Source organism: Balaenoptera ricei, chromosome 1 (assembly GCF_028023285.1).
Source record: "Balaenoptera ricei isolate mBalRic1 chromosome 1, mBalRic1.hap2, whole genome shotgun sequence".
NCBI classification, from domain to species: Eukaryota; Metazoa; Chordata; class Mammalia; order Artiodactyla; family Balaenopteridae; genus Balaenoptera; species Balaenoptera ricei.
In genome coordinates this window covers 51,209,538-51,228,462 of record NC_082639.1, presented here as the reverse complement: position 1 = coordinate 51,228,462, position 18,925 = coordinate 51,209,538, and the positions used below count along the sequence as shown (strand labels likewise).

Below are 18,925 nucleotides of genomic sequence, written 5' to 3'. Positions count from 1 at the left end.
CATTTGCTGAAGACTTTTAGCATAATAAAAAATGCCTAGAAATTTTGGATATATGTAGGTTTATATTCAAATCTTGCCTCTGTCAATTACCTCTGTATGGTCTTGGCTAATTTCTCAATACCTCAAGCCTTGTATTCTTAATCTTTAAAATCGAAATAAAATTATTTTATTGGCAATTGTTAACTTACAAGGTAATATTTATCTGGTTCAAATGAGGGATGTGGCAGGTGGCTATCACTCGAAATTATTTTTTTAAATATTCTTATTTAATTGCATCACCAACTTACCTTTATGTCCCTGTTAGTACTTTTCCTCCATTTTGCAGTTGAGACACTGAACCTCAGGGAAAAGAACGGATTTATGCAAAGCCATACAGTGGAAGAGCCTGGATTTGAAGCCACAAGTGTTAAGATTCCCAGCTGCGTGCACACTTCATAAAGGAAAATGAAGCTTAAGGGAAAGAGTGGGACAGGCGTGACCACACAAGTGAGAGAGATGGACTTCAAGAAGGACGCTCACAGATCTTCGAGGAAGTTCCAAAGACCAGGTTTGAAAAAAACATCCAGACTATTCGCCTCTCAGCAGCTACACCCTGGGCACCCGCGGAGAAGGCCCCAGCCTCCCGCAGGTAGGCGATCTGGTCCCCGCCCAGCAACAGCCCTCTGCGTCCTTAGCGACCGGGAGCTGGTGCAGCCTCCGCCCAGGAGCGGGGCCCTGTGATTGGCCCGACTCCTGGGCTCCGGTCTCCCGCCCCACCCCGGTCCCCACAGGCTTCCCTAGGTCGGGATCCTGGGGAGGAGCACTGACCACAAACCCCTGAGTCGCCAGAGCGGTAAGGCCGCCCCCTCTAAGCTCTCCAGGGAGAGGACTGACACGCAGCTGCTGGGTAGAGAGGACCCCCATAATCACAAATTCTGGTCCTTGAAGTTTACAGATAGCTTCAAAGAAGTTGTAGGGATGGGGCTACCCTCGCAGAGCAGGTCCTATTGCTGACCACACACTAAGTGAAGCTAGGGTTTTGGGAAGAGCCCTGCTCTACTTATCAGACCAGGGTACTGGAAACAGGTATGCTCTCACTCGCTGTGTGACCTTGGTCAAATAACACCCTCTCTGGGCGTTGGTTTCCCAATCTGTAGAGGGAGCATTTGGATTAGAATGATTTCTAAAAGCCTTTCAATCTCTGAGAGCCTCTGATAGGGAATGGTTAGCCTGGGACCAGGTTTATAGAACTTCTAAGTTTCCCCTGGCATCAGACCTGTTTAAACATGCAATGAATATCTAGTGCTGGATCTCAATTTTAGATCCACTGCATTGTTGCAGAAACAGATCAGTGATAACGAGAAAAATCCCCTTTTCTATGCACAGTGCTCCTTCAGATGCATGATCTCATTGGCTTATCCCTAAATCCAGAGAGCAGAACTGGAATTATTCTGGTTTCATAAATGGGGAAACTGAGCTTCAAAACTGAATTTGAATTCTTCACACGTCCCTCTAAAGCCCTGGTTTCCTCTCTGATCTCACAAGAATCCTGTCACTTGACTTGTAGTACAGGAAGGCAGAGTCACCGAATGGCTGTCAACCAGTTTTGCAGCTCTCTTAGGTGGAATTCCCAACCCTGCTAATTACTGTTATGTGATATTGGATAAGTTACTTAGCTACATTATGCCTGTTTCCTCAACTGTAAGACAAGAATGATAATAGTAATTAAGAGTATCTTTCTCATGATTTTATTAGAAATATTGAAATAATAATATAGGAAAAGCACTTGGTCTTGCTATTATTGTTGTTGTTATTATTGACAAGGATGCTACAGTTGCCTAGTGGAAAATCCAGAGAAAGAGTTTTACTTATTTTCCACCCCCAAGGATTTGAAGAGGTTTTGAGAATTAGTCTTCAGTTTGGAAGACTGCCCGTGGATCAAATGCGATGCCTGAGATGATGGTGAAAATCATTGGAAGTAAACACTTTTGATACCTTGTGGAGAAGCCAAAGATGTAAGTTTACTATTTGAAAAATACCTGTTTTGCTTGGATGATAATGAAGGGTTTTTTTTAACCCAGAAATTTACATTTTAAAAATGCTGTCCATGGAAAATTAAGTCATTAAGATGCAACAGTAAAAGTAAAATAGTGTTGATAACTTCTATGCACAGTGTTTTCCTAAAGTTTTCATCTTTGTAATTCCCCATACTCCTTAATTACTTGGGCTGATTCTCCAAATAGATGGGAAATATAAGCATTGAGACATTTATAAATATTAATGGAGTATTGCTGCTTCTCCTCATCAGGTTTGTAATCTACCACCTGTAGTAATTTTGGGGGGTGGGGAGGGAGAGAGGAAGGTTGTTAATCAAATTGTTATGAATTAAAGGAGTGGGATTGGTAATGAGTCATAAATTGTAAGAGTTTCACTTACTTTTCTTCATAATCCATACTCCTCCAGTAGGGGCTTCTCAGAACATAACTAAGAGGGCTTTCTTCCTCTAAACACATCACAGTCACACTTGAAGGGGGACACTCATATATCGCTAAAATTCTCTAGATGTTTGGCACAGAAAAGTGACCAGTTCTTCCTTCCAGAGTTTTGGTGGTTTGCATAAGAAAAAGAAGATACTAGCTCTGCCTTTCATCTAGTAGACATTCCATAAATAGCAGCCAGTTAGTAATTGCCTTTCCCTCCTAAAATGATTTCCTTAGTTCTTTCCTCTATTTCAGAAACTCACAGACCAAAAAAATAGAGAAACAAAAAGATCTAACCTCATTGAACATAGGTTCAGAAAGCAGTGGACACCAAACCTGTCTATCATCAGAATCACTTGGAGAGTCCTTAAAAATAAAGATGTGGGGTTCAACCCAAGACCTATTAAATCAGAATCCCTGAAGATGAGGCCATGAGGACTACTGTTATGGAGTATAGGCTTTAGAAGGGCAAATGGGCTTTACCTCCCCACCAATCAGTACGGTTGCCCCAAGAGATTCCAAAGTGAGTACTGTAATCAATTAGTAATGTCTGTCATGGCACAGGAAGTGAGCTTTGCAGCACATGAGTCATACATTTGAGATCCCTACAGACCTAAGAGATGTGAGTTTGAATCCTGGCTCTGTGCCTTCCTAGACTTTTGACATTGAGAAAGTGAATTAACATCTCTGGCCTCAAATTCTATCAAGTGGGGATAAAATCCATCTATCTAGTAGGGTTGTTGTGAGGATCAAATGAGAAAAAGTATGCAAAACATCTTTCCAGTGCCTAGAAGTATATTCAACGTGCTTAGTAAATGGTTCTGCTATTATTATTGAGGCAAATCTTTCCATGGATACAAGACATTAAGTAAAAAATCAAATCTCTTTCTATGAAACACTTGGCATCCCTTTTATATTCTATGCCAGGTTATCTCTGTTTTGTAGATGAAGAAACTAAGATACTGTGATAAGTGATTGTTTCAAGATCTGCTGATCTTGACAAATCCAAGTCGTTGTCCAGAAAAGTAAATAAGATCAGTTGGAATGCCTTGCTCAGTTCTCCTTCTACCTGGAAGACACTGCTCTTCTACTACTTTCCATTCCTCTTTGAGGTTGTTTGTTTAAGCCCTTCATCCCCAGCCCCTTCCTTTTTCCAGGGTATCGGAGTCTAATACATTCCTAATGGGGGTGGGAGGTAAGGGAAGCATCCTTGTCCTTTTAAAGTAGAGAAAAATTCCATCTGTCTTATGAGAAGGTACCTGTATTTATTTCTCTTTATTCTTTAAACTTTAGATTCAGGAAATAAGAGTACATTACATCAACTACAGTAATTGGAAATAAAAGACACAGTTCTGTTTCTTCTATGACACAGACAATAAAACAATTGTTATTTTTTTAATCTTAAGATAAGTTTTCTGTTTCTGTTTCTATGGACTTGATGTTACTGTTGCTGGAATGACATAGGACAGTTAACAAGCTTTCCTAAAATATTCTTGTATGGTTCAAAAATAAGTAACTCTCAAGAGGCTTCTTGTTGCTGAGTTAAAGACAGACCCACCACTACCATGCCTTTGCATGTTCCAAAGTCTGACTCTAAAAAACATTTTAGTCATGCTACATCTACACCTTTCAGCCAGGGCCTCAAGAAGGTGTTTTCTTTGGGGTGAATCAGTTGAACCCATAAGTAAAACATGTACATAAGAAACATAAGTAAAAACCAAAAGAGGAAGAAGTCTCTATAAGGAAAATCTGGATTAAAAAAAAATTACAAATTAATAATGGATGGAAAAATAGAACTACTCTTGTGTAACCACATTTAATTCAGATTTCTTATAGGATGTGTGGAAAAGATGGATAGTATATCAGACAGAGAAGTGATCTTCAGGGTACAAATCAGTCTATTAGTTTGCTAGGGCTGCTGTATGAAAATGCCATAAACTGGGTAGCTTAGACCAACAGAAATGTATTGTCTCACAGTTCTGGAGACTAGTCAGCCAAAACCAAGGTGTCGGCAGAGCCCTGCTCCTTCTGAGGTGCCCAGGAAGGATCCTTCTGTTCCAGGTCTCTCTCCTTGCCTCTCCCTGTATGTGTCTGTGTACAGATTTCCTCTTTTCATAAGAGCACCAGTCAGCTGGCTTATAACTCTACTACTCTAGCATGGCCTCATCTTAACTAATTACATCTGCAGTCACCCTATTTCCAAATAAGGTCACATTCTGAGATACTGGGGGTTAGGACTTCAACATATGAATTGGGGGAGGGGGCACATAACTCATAACAACCAGTCTCCCATTTTACAGATGAGGTGAGACAACTGAGGCCTCAGTGAACTTAAAGTCAGGCCACTTATTAAGAATTAAGACTGGAATAGCACTCCCTCCATCTTTTTTTAGCTTAGCCTGGACAGTTACTAACAGGAGATGAACGGAAAATACTCAATGCCTACTTAGAATACATATTTTTCACAAAAAAGATCAAGGTACCGGCTTAAAGAGTTAAGCAGGTGTCCCTCAGTTTGTGCCATCATCGTTTTCCTCATATATCCCTACACCAGCCTTCTAACCCTGCTCCCTGCCTCTAATCTCATTCTCTCATTCATTCTCTGAATCCTTGTTCCTCAAAGGGTAGTCTATGGACCATCAACATCAACCTCACCTGGGAGTTTGTTAGGAATGCAGACTCTCAGGCCCCTCTCCAGACATACTGAGTCAGAATCTACACTGTTGTCAATTCCCAGGTGAGACCTATGCAACATTAGTGTTTGAGAAGCCCAATTCTCAAGTATAGCTAGCACCATCTTTTTAAAATGCAAATTTAATGAAATGCCACCATCACCAACCTCAGATTTGCCTGCCTTCCTCCCCCTGTGGGCTCCCATAGCATTCATAGGGATTATTGCACTCTGACAATTTCCTATGCGTTTCTGTGTTCCCCCCATTTACCTGTAAATTCTATGTGCACAACTGTACTCTCAGCACTGAGTGCAAAGTCTTGTACATATTGAAAGCCTAATAAATGAATTAGAGTACAATAGATGCCAAGAAAAGGAAAGATCTAGAAAGACAATTCTTAGTGCTTTAAATCCAAGTCTAAAGGCCCATGTTGCTAAAATAGCATGAAGATATTACTATGGAACCCTGATGAGTCATCTGATAGCTGATCCAGAAGAACATATGCCAGTTGACTTGAGACAAATACCTCATTTTCTAAAAGGAGATAAAAGTTGGTAATGAAATCACAGAACTTGAGGCTTGTGGACAACCCCTGGCAAAATTGCAGGCCAAAGAATTAAATATATTAGATGTGAGAACAAAACACAAAGGTGATGGTCACTAAGGGTTGGTGCATGTTGACTAAAAAACAGAGCATGCTAAACTGACCGCATTCTCTTTATTGATGAGGTTACTGCAGTGCAGATGAAGGGAATCATAAAGCACAGTATTGGTTAATTTCAGTGAGTGATTAGGCACATTTTTCTCACAAAGTCTTGAAATAAGGCAGAGAATTCTGGACTGAATAGTATTAAGATAGGCGACGTACTAACCTGGTTGTGACTGAACAATGGATGTAAACACAATGTGTTGCAGGTGGAGAGGTTGAGAGGATTTATGTGTGACCCTGTTCTTAGTCAACATTTTTTGAAATCCCCAACTGAAGGAAGATAGACAAATCACTTTAGTAAACAGATAAGTAGTAGAATGCTGGGAAGACTTGGCAGGAAAATGAGCGAAAACCAGCAAGATAAAATCAAGAGAAATATATGTAAAGTATGTCTTTAGATAAGGGTACATGTAAGTGATTGTATAGAATAAATGTTTGGGTTTTACTTACTGTGAAGTAATAGAATACATACTGGTCTCTGGGAATTCCCTGGCAGTCCACTGGTTAGGACTCCGTGCCTTCACTGCCAAGGGCCCGGGTTCGATTCCTGGTTGGGGAACTAAGATCCCGAAAGCTGTGCGGTGCAGCCGAAAAAATAAAAAATGAAAAAAAATTTTTAATTTAAAAAAAGAGGGCTTCCCTGGTGGCACAGTGGTTGAGAATCTGCCTGCTAATGCAGGGGACACGGGTTCGAGCCCTGGTCTGGGAAGATCCCACATGCCACGGAGCAACTGGGCCCGTGAGCCACAACTACTGAGCCTGCGCATCTGGAGCTTGTGCTCCGCAACAAGAGAGGCCGCGATAGTGAGAGGCCCGCGCATCGCGATGAAGAGTGGCCCCCGCTTGCCGCAACTAGAGAAAGCCCTCTCACAGAAACGAAGACCAAACACAGCCAAAAATAAATAAATAAATAAATAAATAATAAAAATAAAGCAATTCCTTTAAAAAAAAAAAAAGAATACATACTGGTCTCTGCTCCCACCCAGTTCCTGGCATGGAGCTCCTAAAACTCTCACAATTTCCTAAGAGATAAGAGCACTAGGAGTATCATTTGTTCTACTATTTAATCTTTGACCCTGGTTCCTGACACAAAGCTCCTAAAGCCCTAAGAATTTCCTGAGTGATAAGGTGTCTTTTGTTCTAATGAGGATACTCTTGGTGGGATCCTGGGTGGCTCCAGGATGGAAGTTGGTCACGAGAAAGACCAAGCCATGATTAAAAGCTTGGAACTTTCAGCCCCTGACACCACCCTATCCTCCTAGAGGTAAGCGAAGCTGGAGACTGAGTGAATGATTGATCATAACTACATGATGAAGCCTCCTAAAAATCCCAAAGGTATGGGGTTCAGAGAGCGTCTAGGCTGCTGAACACATCTGTGTGCTGGGAAGGTGTTATACTATGTTAGAATGCATGGAAGTTCCATGCCCTTCCTCACATACTTTGCCCTCTGCATCTCTTCCATCTGGCTGTCCCTGAGTTGTATCCTTTTACAGTAAACCAGTCATCTAGCAAGTAGATGGTTTTCCTGAGCTCTGTGAGGCACTCTAGCAAATTCATCAAACCTGAGGAGGGAATTGTGGGAACCCTAATTTATAGCCACCCTGTCAGAAACATAGGTAACAACCTGGACTTGTGACTGACACCTGAAGGGGGCAGGGCAGTCTTGTGTGACTGAGCCCTTAACCTATGGCATCAGTGCTAACTCCAGGTAGATAGTGTCAGAACGGAATTGAAATGTAGGACCCTCAGCTGATGTCAAAGAACTCCTTGGAGTGGGGAAAACCCACACATATTTGATGACCAGTAGTGTGTGGTAGTAGTAGAGAGTAGAGCGGAGGATAAAATGGAGGGTTTTCCCCTGTACACTTGTGTTTAAGCTCAGCATGAGCCAAAGGTGTCCAGATAGAGGAATGGGGGGTGGGGCAGGAGGCAGGCATCATACTCAGAACTAGACCTGTCACCTGGAAGTACCATTCTTCATCCTGGATGCCACATTTTAGGAGGGATCCTGGCACACTAAAGGTGCAAGCACTAAAGGAGTGGCATTATGGAAGCTCCAGGGTGTGACATGTGGCCTAGGGGAACATTTATAGAATCTGGGAATTGAGTTGTTAAATAAAAGAGGAATTGGGTCACTTTCAAGAAACCCCTGTGAGTAGAGATGCTTCTGGTGAATAAAGTTGGACTCTATAGTTCCTTCCCATGCCAAGAATCAATGACCCAAAGCATTTTATTCCAGTTACATTGCTATTGGTATAGGATTGATAAGCACAGGGGAAGCTGACTCTGAGTTTTTATGGGAAAGAATAGCAAATATTTGTAATAATGTACATTGATGTTTAGAGCCAATAAATACAAAATTCTTTATTTTTCCACATGACTCTCATGGAGCCCATATTCTGTCATTTTTTAATCCCTCAAAGCCCTTCGCATTAAATCAATATTTTTGAGTTTCTTGAATTCTTTTAAAGTGTTAATGTTAACAGTTTTAGAAATTAATGCATATATGGAATTGACATCCTTTCAGTTAACAAACATTAATTGAGTACTTGCTGAGTGTCAAGCCTTAGGGACAGAGCAGGTTACCTAAAATTCTAGTGATGGGAGACATACAACAAATAGGTAAACAATGACCATTCGAGTGAGGATAGTGCAATGAGGAAAAATAGAGGAGGGTCATAAGGGTATATGGAATCACAAGGGATGTTCCCAGAAGGCCTCTCTAAGCAAATGGCATTTAACTGAGACTGTGTAAAGATGAGTCAGAACTACCCAATGAGACTTATCCATGGTTAGCTAGCAGTGAGCTGGCTAAGACTAGCCCAACTCTATCCCGGTGGGTGTGGCTCACCAGATTCCAACTTTCCATAGAACTAGTAGTTTCTTCTTCACTCTCCTGCCCCAGAAGAAGAGGCTGCAACTTCCCACAGACCCAAAGTTCTCCAGATATTGGACATTTGGCTTTCCCCAACAACTGCTACAAATAGCACCTAAGTTGAGCATCTGGAGTCTAAGCAGATTTTTTTGGTACTAGGTCGCCTTATGCCTGCTTTTTACAAAGTGCCAAAGTGTCACTTCCCAGGAGCACAGCACCCAGAGATCAGGGCAGCTGCGTAGCTGCTGATTTTCCACCCATGAGATTCAGTCTGTACCAAGCGACACCACAGGTGTTCATCACCATCCCCGTGCCTCCACAGTTCTACACAGAGAGTAAACTATGCATATAGCTGAGGAAAGAGCTTTCTGGGCAGAGGGAACAGCCAATAGGAAGCCTCTTGGTGTGCTTAAGGAGGAGCAAGGAAGCTAGAGTTGGTGGAGCTAGTGAACAAGGGGAGGGGCGTAGGAAATGAGATCAGGGAGGCCCTCGGGGCTCAGATCATGGGCCATGTGGTCCCTGATAGGAACTCTGGATTTGTTCTATGTAGAATGGGAAGACATTGGAAAATTGAGAGCAGTGGAGGACACAATCGAATTTATGCTTTCTAAAGGATGGTTCTGGCTGCTGAGTGGAGGATAAACTGGAAGAGGCATGAGTAAAATGAGAGAGACCATTTAGGGAGTCATTATGGTAATCCAGGCAGGAGATGGTAGCAGCAATCAATTATAGTCCCTACATAAAGCCTGGATAAACTTTGTGATTTAAAAATTCAAATACCGAGAGATTAACCAAGATGGCGGAGTAGAAGGACGTGCTCTCACTCCCTCTTGCGAGAGCACCAGAATCACAATTGGCTGCTGGACAATCATTGACAGGAAGACCCTGGACTTCACCAAGGAGGATACCCCACGTCCAAGGACAGAGGAGAAGCCACAGTGAGACGGTAGGAGGGGCGCAATCAGAGTAAAATCAAACCCCATAACTGCTGGGTGGGTGACTCACAGACTGGTGAACACTTATACCACAGAAGTCCACCCACTGGAGTAAAGGTTCTGAGCCCCACGTCAGGCTTCCCAACCTGGGGGTCAGGCAACGGGAGGAGGAATTCCTAGAGAATCAGACTTTGAAGCCTAGTGGGAATTGGATTGCAGGACTTTGACGGGACTGGGGGAAACAGAGACCCCACTCTTGGAGGGCACACACAAAGTAATGTGTGCATCGGGACCCAGGGGAAGGAGCAGTGAGCCTGGGGGAGACTGAACCAGACCTACCTGCTGGTGTTGGGGGGTCTCCTGCAGAGGCGAGTGGTGGCTCTGTTTCACCGTGGGGATAAGGACACTGGCAGCAGAGGTTCTGGGAAGTTCTCCTTGGCGTGAGCCCTCCCAGAGTCTGCCATTAACCCCACCAAAGAGCACGGGTAGGCTCCAGTGTTGGGTTGCCTCAGGCAAAACAGCCAACAGGGAGGGAACCCAGCCCCACCCATCAACAGTCAAATGGATTAAGGTTTTACTGAGCTCTGACCGCCACAGCAACAGGGAGGGAACCCAGCCCCACCCATCAACAGTCAAGTGGATTAAGGGTTTACTGAGCTCTGACCGCCACAGCAACAGTCAGCTCTACCCACCACCAGAGCCTCCCATCAAGCCTCTTAGATAGCCTCAACCACCAGAGGGCAGAAAACAGAAGCAAGAAAAACTATAATCCTGCAGCCTGTGGACCAAAAACCACAGTTACAGAAAGATAGACAAGATGAAAAGGCAGAGGGCTATGTACCAGATGAAGGAACAAGAAAAAACCCCAGAAAAACAACTAAATGAAGTGGAGATAGGCAACCTTCCAGAAAAAGAATTCAGAATAATGATAGTGAAGATGATCCAGGACCTCGGAATAAGAATGGAGGCAAAGATTGAGAAGATGCAAGAAATGATTAACAAAGACCTAGAAGAATTAAAGAACAAACAAACAGAGATGACCAATACAATAACTGAAATGAAAACTACACTAGAAGGAATCAATAGCAGAATAACTGAGGCAGAAGAACGGATAAGGGACCTGGAAGACAGAATGATGGAATTCACTGCTGCGGAACAGACTAAAGAAAAAAGAATGAAAAGAAATGAAGACAGCCTAAGAGACGTCTGGGACAACATTAAACGCAACAACATTCGCATTATAGGGGTCCCAGAAGGAGAAGAGAGAGAGAAAGGACCAGAGAAAATATTTGAAGAGATTATAGTCGAAAACTTCCCTAACATGGGAAAGGAAATAGCCACCCAAGTCCAGGAAGCGCAGAGAGTCCCATACAGGATAAACCCAAGGAGAAACACGCCGAGACACATAGTAATCAAAGTGGCAAAAATTAAAGACAAAGAAAAATTATTGAAAGCAGCAAGGGAAAAACGACAAATAACATACAAGGGAACTCCCATAAGGTTAACAGCTGATTTCTCAGCAGAAACTCTACAAGCCAGAAGGGAGTGGCATGATATACTTAAAGTGATGAAAGGGAAGAACCTACAACCAAGATTACTCTACCCAGCAAGGATCTCATTTAGATTTGATGGAGAAATCAAAAGCTTTACAGACAAGCAAAAGCTAAGAGAATTCAGCACCACCAAACCAGCTCTACAACAAATGCTAAAGGAACTTCTCTAAGTGGGAAACACAAGAGAAGAAAAGGACCTACAAAAACAAACCCAAAACAATTAAGAAAATGGTCATAGGAACATACATATCGATTATTACCTTAAACGTGAATGGATTAAATGCCCCAACCAAAAGACATAGACTGGCTGAATGGATACAAAAACAAGACCCATATATATGCTGTCTACAAGAGACCCACTTTAGACCTAGGGACACATACAGACTGAAAGTGAGGGGATGGAAAAAGATATTCCATGCAAATGGAAATCAAAAGAAAGCTGGAGTAGCTATACTCATATCAGATAAAATAGACTTTAAAATAAAGAATGTTACAAGAGACAAGGAAGGACACTACATAATGATCAAGGGATCAATCCAAGAAGAAGATATAACAATTATAAATATATATGCACCCAACATAGGAGCACCTCAATACATAAGGCAACTGCTAACAGCTATAAAAGAGGAAATCGACAGTAACACAATAATAGTGGGGGACTTTAACACCTCACTTACACCAATGGACAGATCATCCAAAATGAAAATAAATAAGGAAACAGAAGCTTTAAATGACACAATAGACCAGATAGATTTAATTGATATATATCGGACATTCCATCCAAAAACAGCAGATTACACGTTCTTCTCAAGTGCGCACGGAACATTCTCCAAGATAGATCACATCTTGGGTCACAAATCAAGCCTCAGTAAATTTAAGAAAATTGAAATCATATCAAGCATCTTTTCTGACCACAACGCTATGAGATTAGAAATGAATTACAGGGAAAAAAACGTAAAAAGGACAAACACATGGAGGCTAAACAATACGTTACTAAATAACCAAGAGATCACTGAAGAAATTAAAGAGGAAATCAAAAAATACCTAGAGACAAATGACAATGAAAACACGACGACCCAAAACCTATGGGATGCAGCAAAAGCAGTTCTAAGAGGGAAGTTTATAGCTATACAAGCCTACCTAAAGAAACAAGAAAAAGCTCAAGTAAACAATCTAACCTTACACCTAAAGAAACTAGAGAAAGAAGAACAAGCAAAACCCAAAGTTAGCAGAAGGAAAGAAATCATAAAGATCAGAGCAGAAATAAATGAAATAGAAACAAAGAAAACAATAGCAAAGATCAATAAAACTAAAAGTTGGTTCTTTGAGAAGATAAACAAAATTGATAAGCCATTAGCCAGACTCATCAAGAAAAAGAGGGAGAGGACTCAAATCAATAAAATCAGAAATGAAAAAGGAGAAGTTACAACAGACACTGCAGAAATACAAAGCATCCTAAGAGACTACTACAAGCAACTTTATGCCAATAAAATGGACAACCTGGAAGAAATGGACAAATTCTTAGAAAGGTATAACCTTCCAAGACTGAACCAGGAAGAAAGAGAAAATATGAACAGACCAATCACAAGTAATGAAATTGAAACTGGAATTAAAAATCTTCCAACAAACCAAAGTCCAGGACCAGATGGCTTCACAGGTGAATTCTATCAAACATTAAGAGAAGAGCTAACACCCATCCTTCTCAAACTCTTCCAAAAAATTGCAGAGGAAGGAACACTCCCAAACTCATTCTATGAGGCCACCATCACCCTGATACCAAAACCAGACAAAGACACTACAAAAAAAGAAAATTACAGACCAATATCACTGATGAATATAGATCCAAAAATCCTCAACAAAATACTAGCAAACAGAATCCAACAACACATTAAAAGGATCATACACCACGATCAAGTGGGATTTATCCCAGGGATGCAAGGATTCTTCAATATACGCAAATCAATCAATGTGATACACCATATTAACAAATTGAAGAATAAAAACCATATGATCATCTCAATAGATGCAGAAAAAGCTTTTGACAAAATTCAACACCCATTTCTGATAAAAACTCTCCAGAAAGTGGGCATAGAGGGAACCTACCTCAACATAATAAAGGCCATATATGACAAACCCACAGCAAACATCATTCTCAATGGTGAAAAACTGAAAGCATTTCCTCTAAGATCAGGAACGAGACAAGGATGTCCACTCTCACCACTATTATTCAACATAGTTTTGGAAGTCCTAGCCACGGCAATCAGAGAAGAAAAAGAAATAAAAGGAATACAAATTGGAAAAGAAGAAGTAAAACTGTCACTGTTTGCGGATGACATGATACTATACATAGAGAATCCTAAAACTGCCACCAGAAAACTGCTAGAGCTAATTAATGAATATGGTAAAGTTGCAGGATACAAAATTAATGCACAGAAATCTCTTGCATTCCTATACACTAATGATGAAAAATCTGAAAGAGAAATTATGGAAACACTCCCATTTACCATTGCAACAAAAAGAATAAAATACCTAGGAATAAACCTACCTAGGGAGACAAAAGACCTGTATGCAGAAAACTATAAGACACTGATGAAAGAAATTAAAGATGATACCAACAGATGGAGAGATATACCATGTTCTTGGATTGGAAGAATCAACATTGTGAAAATGAGTATACTACCCAAAGCAATCTACAGATTCAATGCAATCCCTATCAAATTACCAATGGCATTTTTTACGGAGCTAGAACAAATCATCTTAAAATTTGTATGGAGACACAAAAGACCCCGAATAGGCAAAGCAGTCTTGAGGCAAAAAAATGGAGCTGGAGGAATCAGACTCCCTGACTTCAGACTATACTACAAAGCTACAGTAATCAAGACAATATGGTACTGGCACAAAAACAGAAACATAGATCAATGGAACAAGATAGAAAGCCCAGAGATTAACCCATGCACCTATGGTCAACTAATCTATGACAAAGGAGGCAAAGATATACAATGGAGAAAAGACAGTCTCTTCAATAAGTGGTGCTGGGAAAACTGGACAGCTACATGTAAAAGAATGAAATTAGAATACTCCCTAACACCATACACAAAAATAAACTCAAAATGGATTAGAGACCTAAATGTAAGACTGGACACTATAAAACTCTTAGAGGAAAACATAGGAAGAACACTCTTTGACATAAATCACAGCAAGATCTTTTTTGATCCACCTCCTAGAGTAATGGAAATAAAAACAAAAATAAACAAGTGGGACCTAATGAAACTTCAAAGCTTTTGCACAGCAAAGGAAACCATAAACAAGACGAAAAGACAACCCTCAGAATGGGAGAAAATATTTGCAAATGAATCAACGGACAAAGGATTAATCTCCAAAATATATAAACAGCTCATTCAGCTCAATATCAAAGAAACAAACACCCCAATCCAAAAATGGGCAGAAGACCTAAATAGACATTTCTCCAAAGAAGACATACAGACGGCCACGAAGCACATGAAAAGATGCTCAACATCACTAATTATTAGAGAAATGCAAATCAAAACTACAATGAGGTATCACCTCACTCCTGTTAGAATGGGCATCATCAGAAAATCTACAAACAACAAATGCTGGAGAGGGTGTGGTGAAAAGGGAACCCTCTTGCACTGTTGGTGGGAATGTAAATTGATACAGCCACTATGGAGAACAATATGGAGGTTCCTTAAAAAACTAAAAATAGAATTACCATATGACCCAGCAATCCCACTACTGGGCATATACCCAGAGAAAACCGTAATTCAAAAAGACACATGCACCCGAATGTTCATTGCAGCACTATTTACAATAGCCAGGTCATGGAAGCAACCTAAATGCCCATCAACAGACGAATGGATAAAGAAGATGTGGTACATATATACAATGGAATATTACTCAGCCATAAAAAGGAACGAAATTGAGTCATTTGTTGAGACGTGGATGGATCTAGAGACTGTCATACAGAGTGAAGTAAGTCAGAAAGAGAAAAACAAATATCGTATATTAATGCATGTATGCGGAACCTAGAAAAATGGTACAGATGAGCCAGTTTGCAGGGCAGAAGTTGAGACACAGATGTAGAGAATGGACATATGGACACCAAGGGGGGAAAACTGCGGTGGGGTGGGGATGGTGGTGTGCTGAATTGGGCGATTGGGATTGACATGTATACACTGATGTGTATAAAACTGATGCCTAATAAGAACCTGCAGTATAAAAAAACAAACAAAACAACTAATACTAAACTTTCATTGGGTTATTTGTATGGAAATATGTTAATATAAATGTTTCAGACATTACATGAAATTTCTAAAAATCTTATATTTGTATTTGTATGGAAATATGTATGGAAATATGTCAATATAAATGTTTCAGACATTACATGAAATTTCTAAAAATCATATTTGTATTTGTATGGAAATATGTATGGAAATATGTTAATATAAATGTTTCAGACATTACATGAAATTTCTAAAAATCATATTTGTATTTGTATGGAAATATGTATGGAAATATGTTAATATAAATGTTTCAGACATTACATGAAATTTCTAAAAATCTTATATTTGTACTTGTATGGAAATATGTATGGAAATATGTTAATATAAATGTTTCAGACATTACATGAAATTTCTAAAAATCTTATATGTTCTGGTATAATGTTATAAGTAATAATCCTAGTTATTACTTTAAAATGTATATCTCAGAAATAACTAATTTTCTTGTCAACTGCATTATTATGAACTGTCATCAAATCTTTAACCGTGGTCATTTTTAAGTCTTTTGTCATTTACAGACAGTTCTGGGTGTACTCTGATGATTTTGCAAATATGTTCCTATAAAAGGGTTTCATCTTCAAGAAATACATGGAAAAGACTCTGACAAGTACAGGTTTCTGGTAACGGACTGTACTGCTGAACTGAATGAATAAGCATTTTCAGAACTCTAATGAAAAACTGATGAACTCATAAAAGTGCTAACAAAAGATCAAGATGAAAAAAAAAATTAATTACATGGGACTGAGTGAACTGATGAGGATGAGTATAATTTTTGTGACTTTCTGTCTGAATTAAAAAAAAAAAAAAAAATTCCACAAGGACTCAGAGGCAAAGAATATACAAATCAATTTTCACTGCAAAGTAAAGGAGCTGTTACAGTGGAGGATTACTGGACTGAATGTCAATATTATGACATAGTATGAGTGTGTTTCATGTTTCGTAATTGCAATCATTGTTGCTTTTGTTGTGGTCATCCATGTACAATGGTTGGTGTCAGTCGATTTATCTCTTGTAAAAATAAAATACAGTGTGTGTGTGTGTGTGTGTGTGTGGAAAAAATAAATAAATAAATAAAGGCGATTCGAATCTAAAAAAAAAAAAAAAAACTCAAGTGTGAAGTCTAGGTAGTTTGGGCCCTAGATTCTGAATAAAAATTTGCAAACACCCCTACAAAAAAAAAAAAAAAAAAAAATTCAAATACCTACTTATTTTTTTTAAAGAAATAACTAATTGTAATAATTTATCTTTGTTTATTGTATTTCTTGCTATATAATCTACATATCACCTTACTATCCATGAACTCAATCTCTCCCTAAAACAGAACGATATCAGAGCACAAACAATTGTTTATGTTTTCACAAGTTCAAAGAAATGAAGTAATATGCTAAAAATCATACTTCTCCTATGCCCTTTCCACTGTTTTTTTTCATTTTTATTAACCTCCTACAATAGGTTTTAAGTTATTATTATTATTCTAGACACTGTGAGAAGTAAAAAGGAGCATGAGATACTGTTTGGGACATATGCCTCCAGCCCAAGACATAGGCATAGAGCTTTAAATTAGAGTATAGGGCTTTATGTGAGTAAATGTCAAATTAATGGTGTAAAAAATAGGTGGCCATTGATCTTAAATCTTGAGACTGTGAGGCAAAAGTTGTTACTTTACCATTTGAAATCCTACACTTCCAAAAATATAATAAATAGTAAAAGGCAAAAACAAAACACTATTTACAACATATATGACAGGAAAAAATTAATCCTCTTAATGTATAAAGAGCACTTACAAATCAATAGGAAAAAGATGATCAGCCCAGTTTCAAAAACTGGCAAAAGATCTAGACAGGCAATTCACAAAAGAAGAAATAAAAATGAACACTAGATATATATGTATGGTTGGGGGAGTGGGGTGGGGAATTAACCTGAGTGGTAATGAAAGAAGTTTAAACAACAGTGAGATATTATTTTCTACCAATCAAATTGGAAATGTTTTTATAATGGAAATACCCAGGTTGACAAGGGTTAAGGAAAAAGAGTACTCAAAAAAAAAAAAAAAAATTAAATAAATTAAAAAAAATTTTTTTAAATTAAAAAAAAAGAGTACTCATATGCTATTGGTTTTTAGATATACTTATAAAAAGCCTTAAAAGTGTATGTGCTTTGGCATCAAATCACCACCTATGAATCAATTCTGTGGAAATAATTATGGGTGGATGTAATGGTTTGGTTTCAAAAATGTACACAAGCATATACAAGTCTGGGTCCAGTAGGAAACAGATTACATAACTCAAATTAGGAGGATTTGTTTACAAGAGTAAAAGAATTGCAAGACATAGTACAGGAATCATGGGCTAGCAGCTGCAAGGTCTGCAGAGATAGGAAAAGGGGAATGTTATTGAGGTGGAAGCATTCTGTAACTCAGGCCACCTGGAGAAAAGTAGTGACCTTTGGGTAAAAGACACAAGTAGCTTGAGGCACTCTTGCAGGGAGAACCAATCTCCTGCCAGGGCCAGAATCAGAAGACATGGGAGCGGACCAGCTGATCAGTCCACAAAGGTCAGCTTCTCAGAGTGGATGAGGACGCAAGGAAGTCGGAGAAAAGGAAAATGTCCAGCAGAGAAGCAATATTTAAACTAGTAAAAATTTGAGAACAGTAAATGTTCCCAAATAATAGAGGACTAGTTAAATAAACTCTTGTATAGCTATACAATGAAATACTATCTAGACACTTTAAATGTTCTTGTGGATACATAAACATTGATGCATAAGGTATCCACATTATATTGTCAACTGGAAAAATTTTAAAAGATCACAAAACTGTATAATCCTAGTTTGGTTTAAGAGCAAAACAAAACATAAGTTCTTGTATACGTACAGGGAAACTTTCTATAAAGAGATAACGTAATACCTTGCCACATATAGTTTAACCACTTATAATTTTGAGAAAGCACAGATTTATTTTTATGCAGTACACTTTTTTTAGGACTTTATTTTTAACAGCAGTTTTAAGTTCACAGCAAAATTGAAAGGAAGGTATAGAGACATCCCATATACCTCCTGCCTCCACACATGCGTAGTTTTCCCCATTATCAACATCCCTCACCAGAGTGGTGCATTGGTTATAATTGATGAACCTACACTGACACATAATAATCACCAAAAGTCCATGGTTTACCTTAAAGTTCACTCTTGGTGCTGTACATTCTATGGGTTTGGACAAATGTATAATGGCATGCATTCACCATTATAGTATCATACAGAGTATTATTGCCCTAAAACTCCTGTGCTCTGCCTATTCATTCTTCCCCTCCTTTCCTATAGTACACTTTTCAAATCCATGGTCTCTTTACATACCACTGATTTAGTTCAATCTAATTAAACAAAACCCCTATAGCAATCATTATTGCTCCTTGTTCCCATAGACCCT

At 39.3% G+C, this 18,925-nt stretch overlaps 1 protein-coding gene across 1 annotated transcript in view; it reads left to right on the top strand.

Annotated features, from left to right (window-relative positions):
- Positions 1 to 495: 495 nt before the first annotated feature.
- Positions 496 to 18,925, top strand: part of C1H1orf87 (chromosome 1 C1orf87 homolog) — a 109,075-nt gene continuing 90,645 nt past the window's right edge. Inside the window, 2 exon segments of the mRNA XM_059913533.1 lie at positions 496 to 687; positions 1,891 to 1,994. Of these exon segments, the coding sequence (XP_059769516.1) occupies positions 496 to 687; positions 1,891 to 1,994 (296 nt within the window).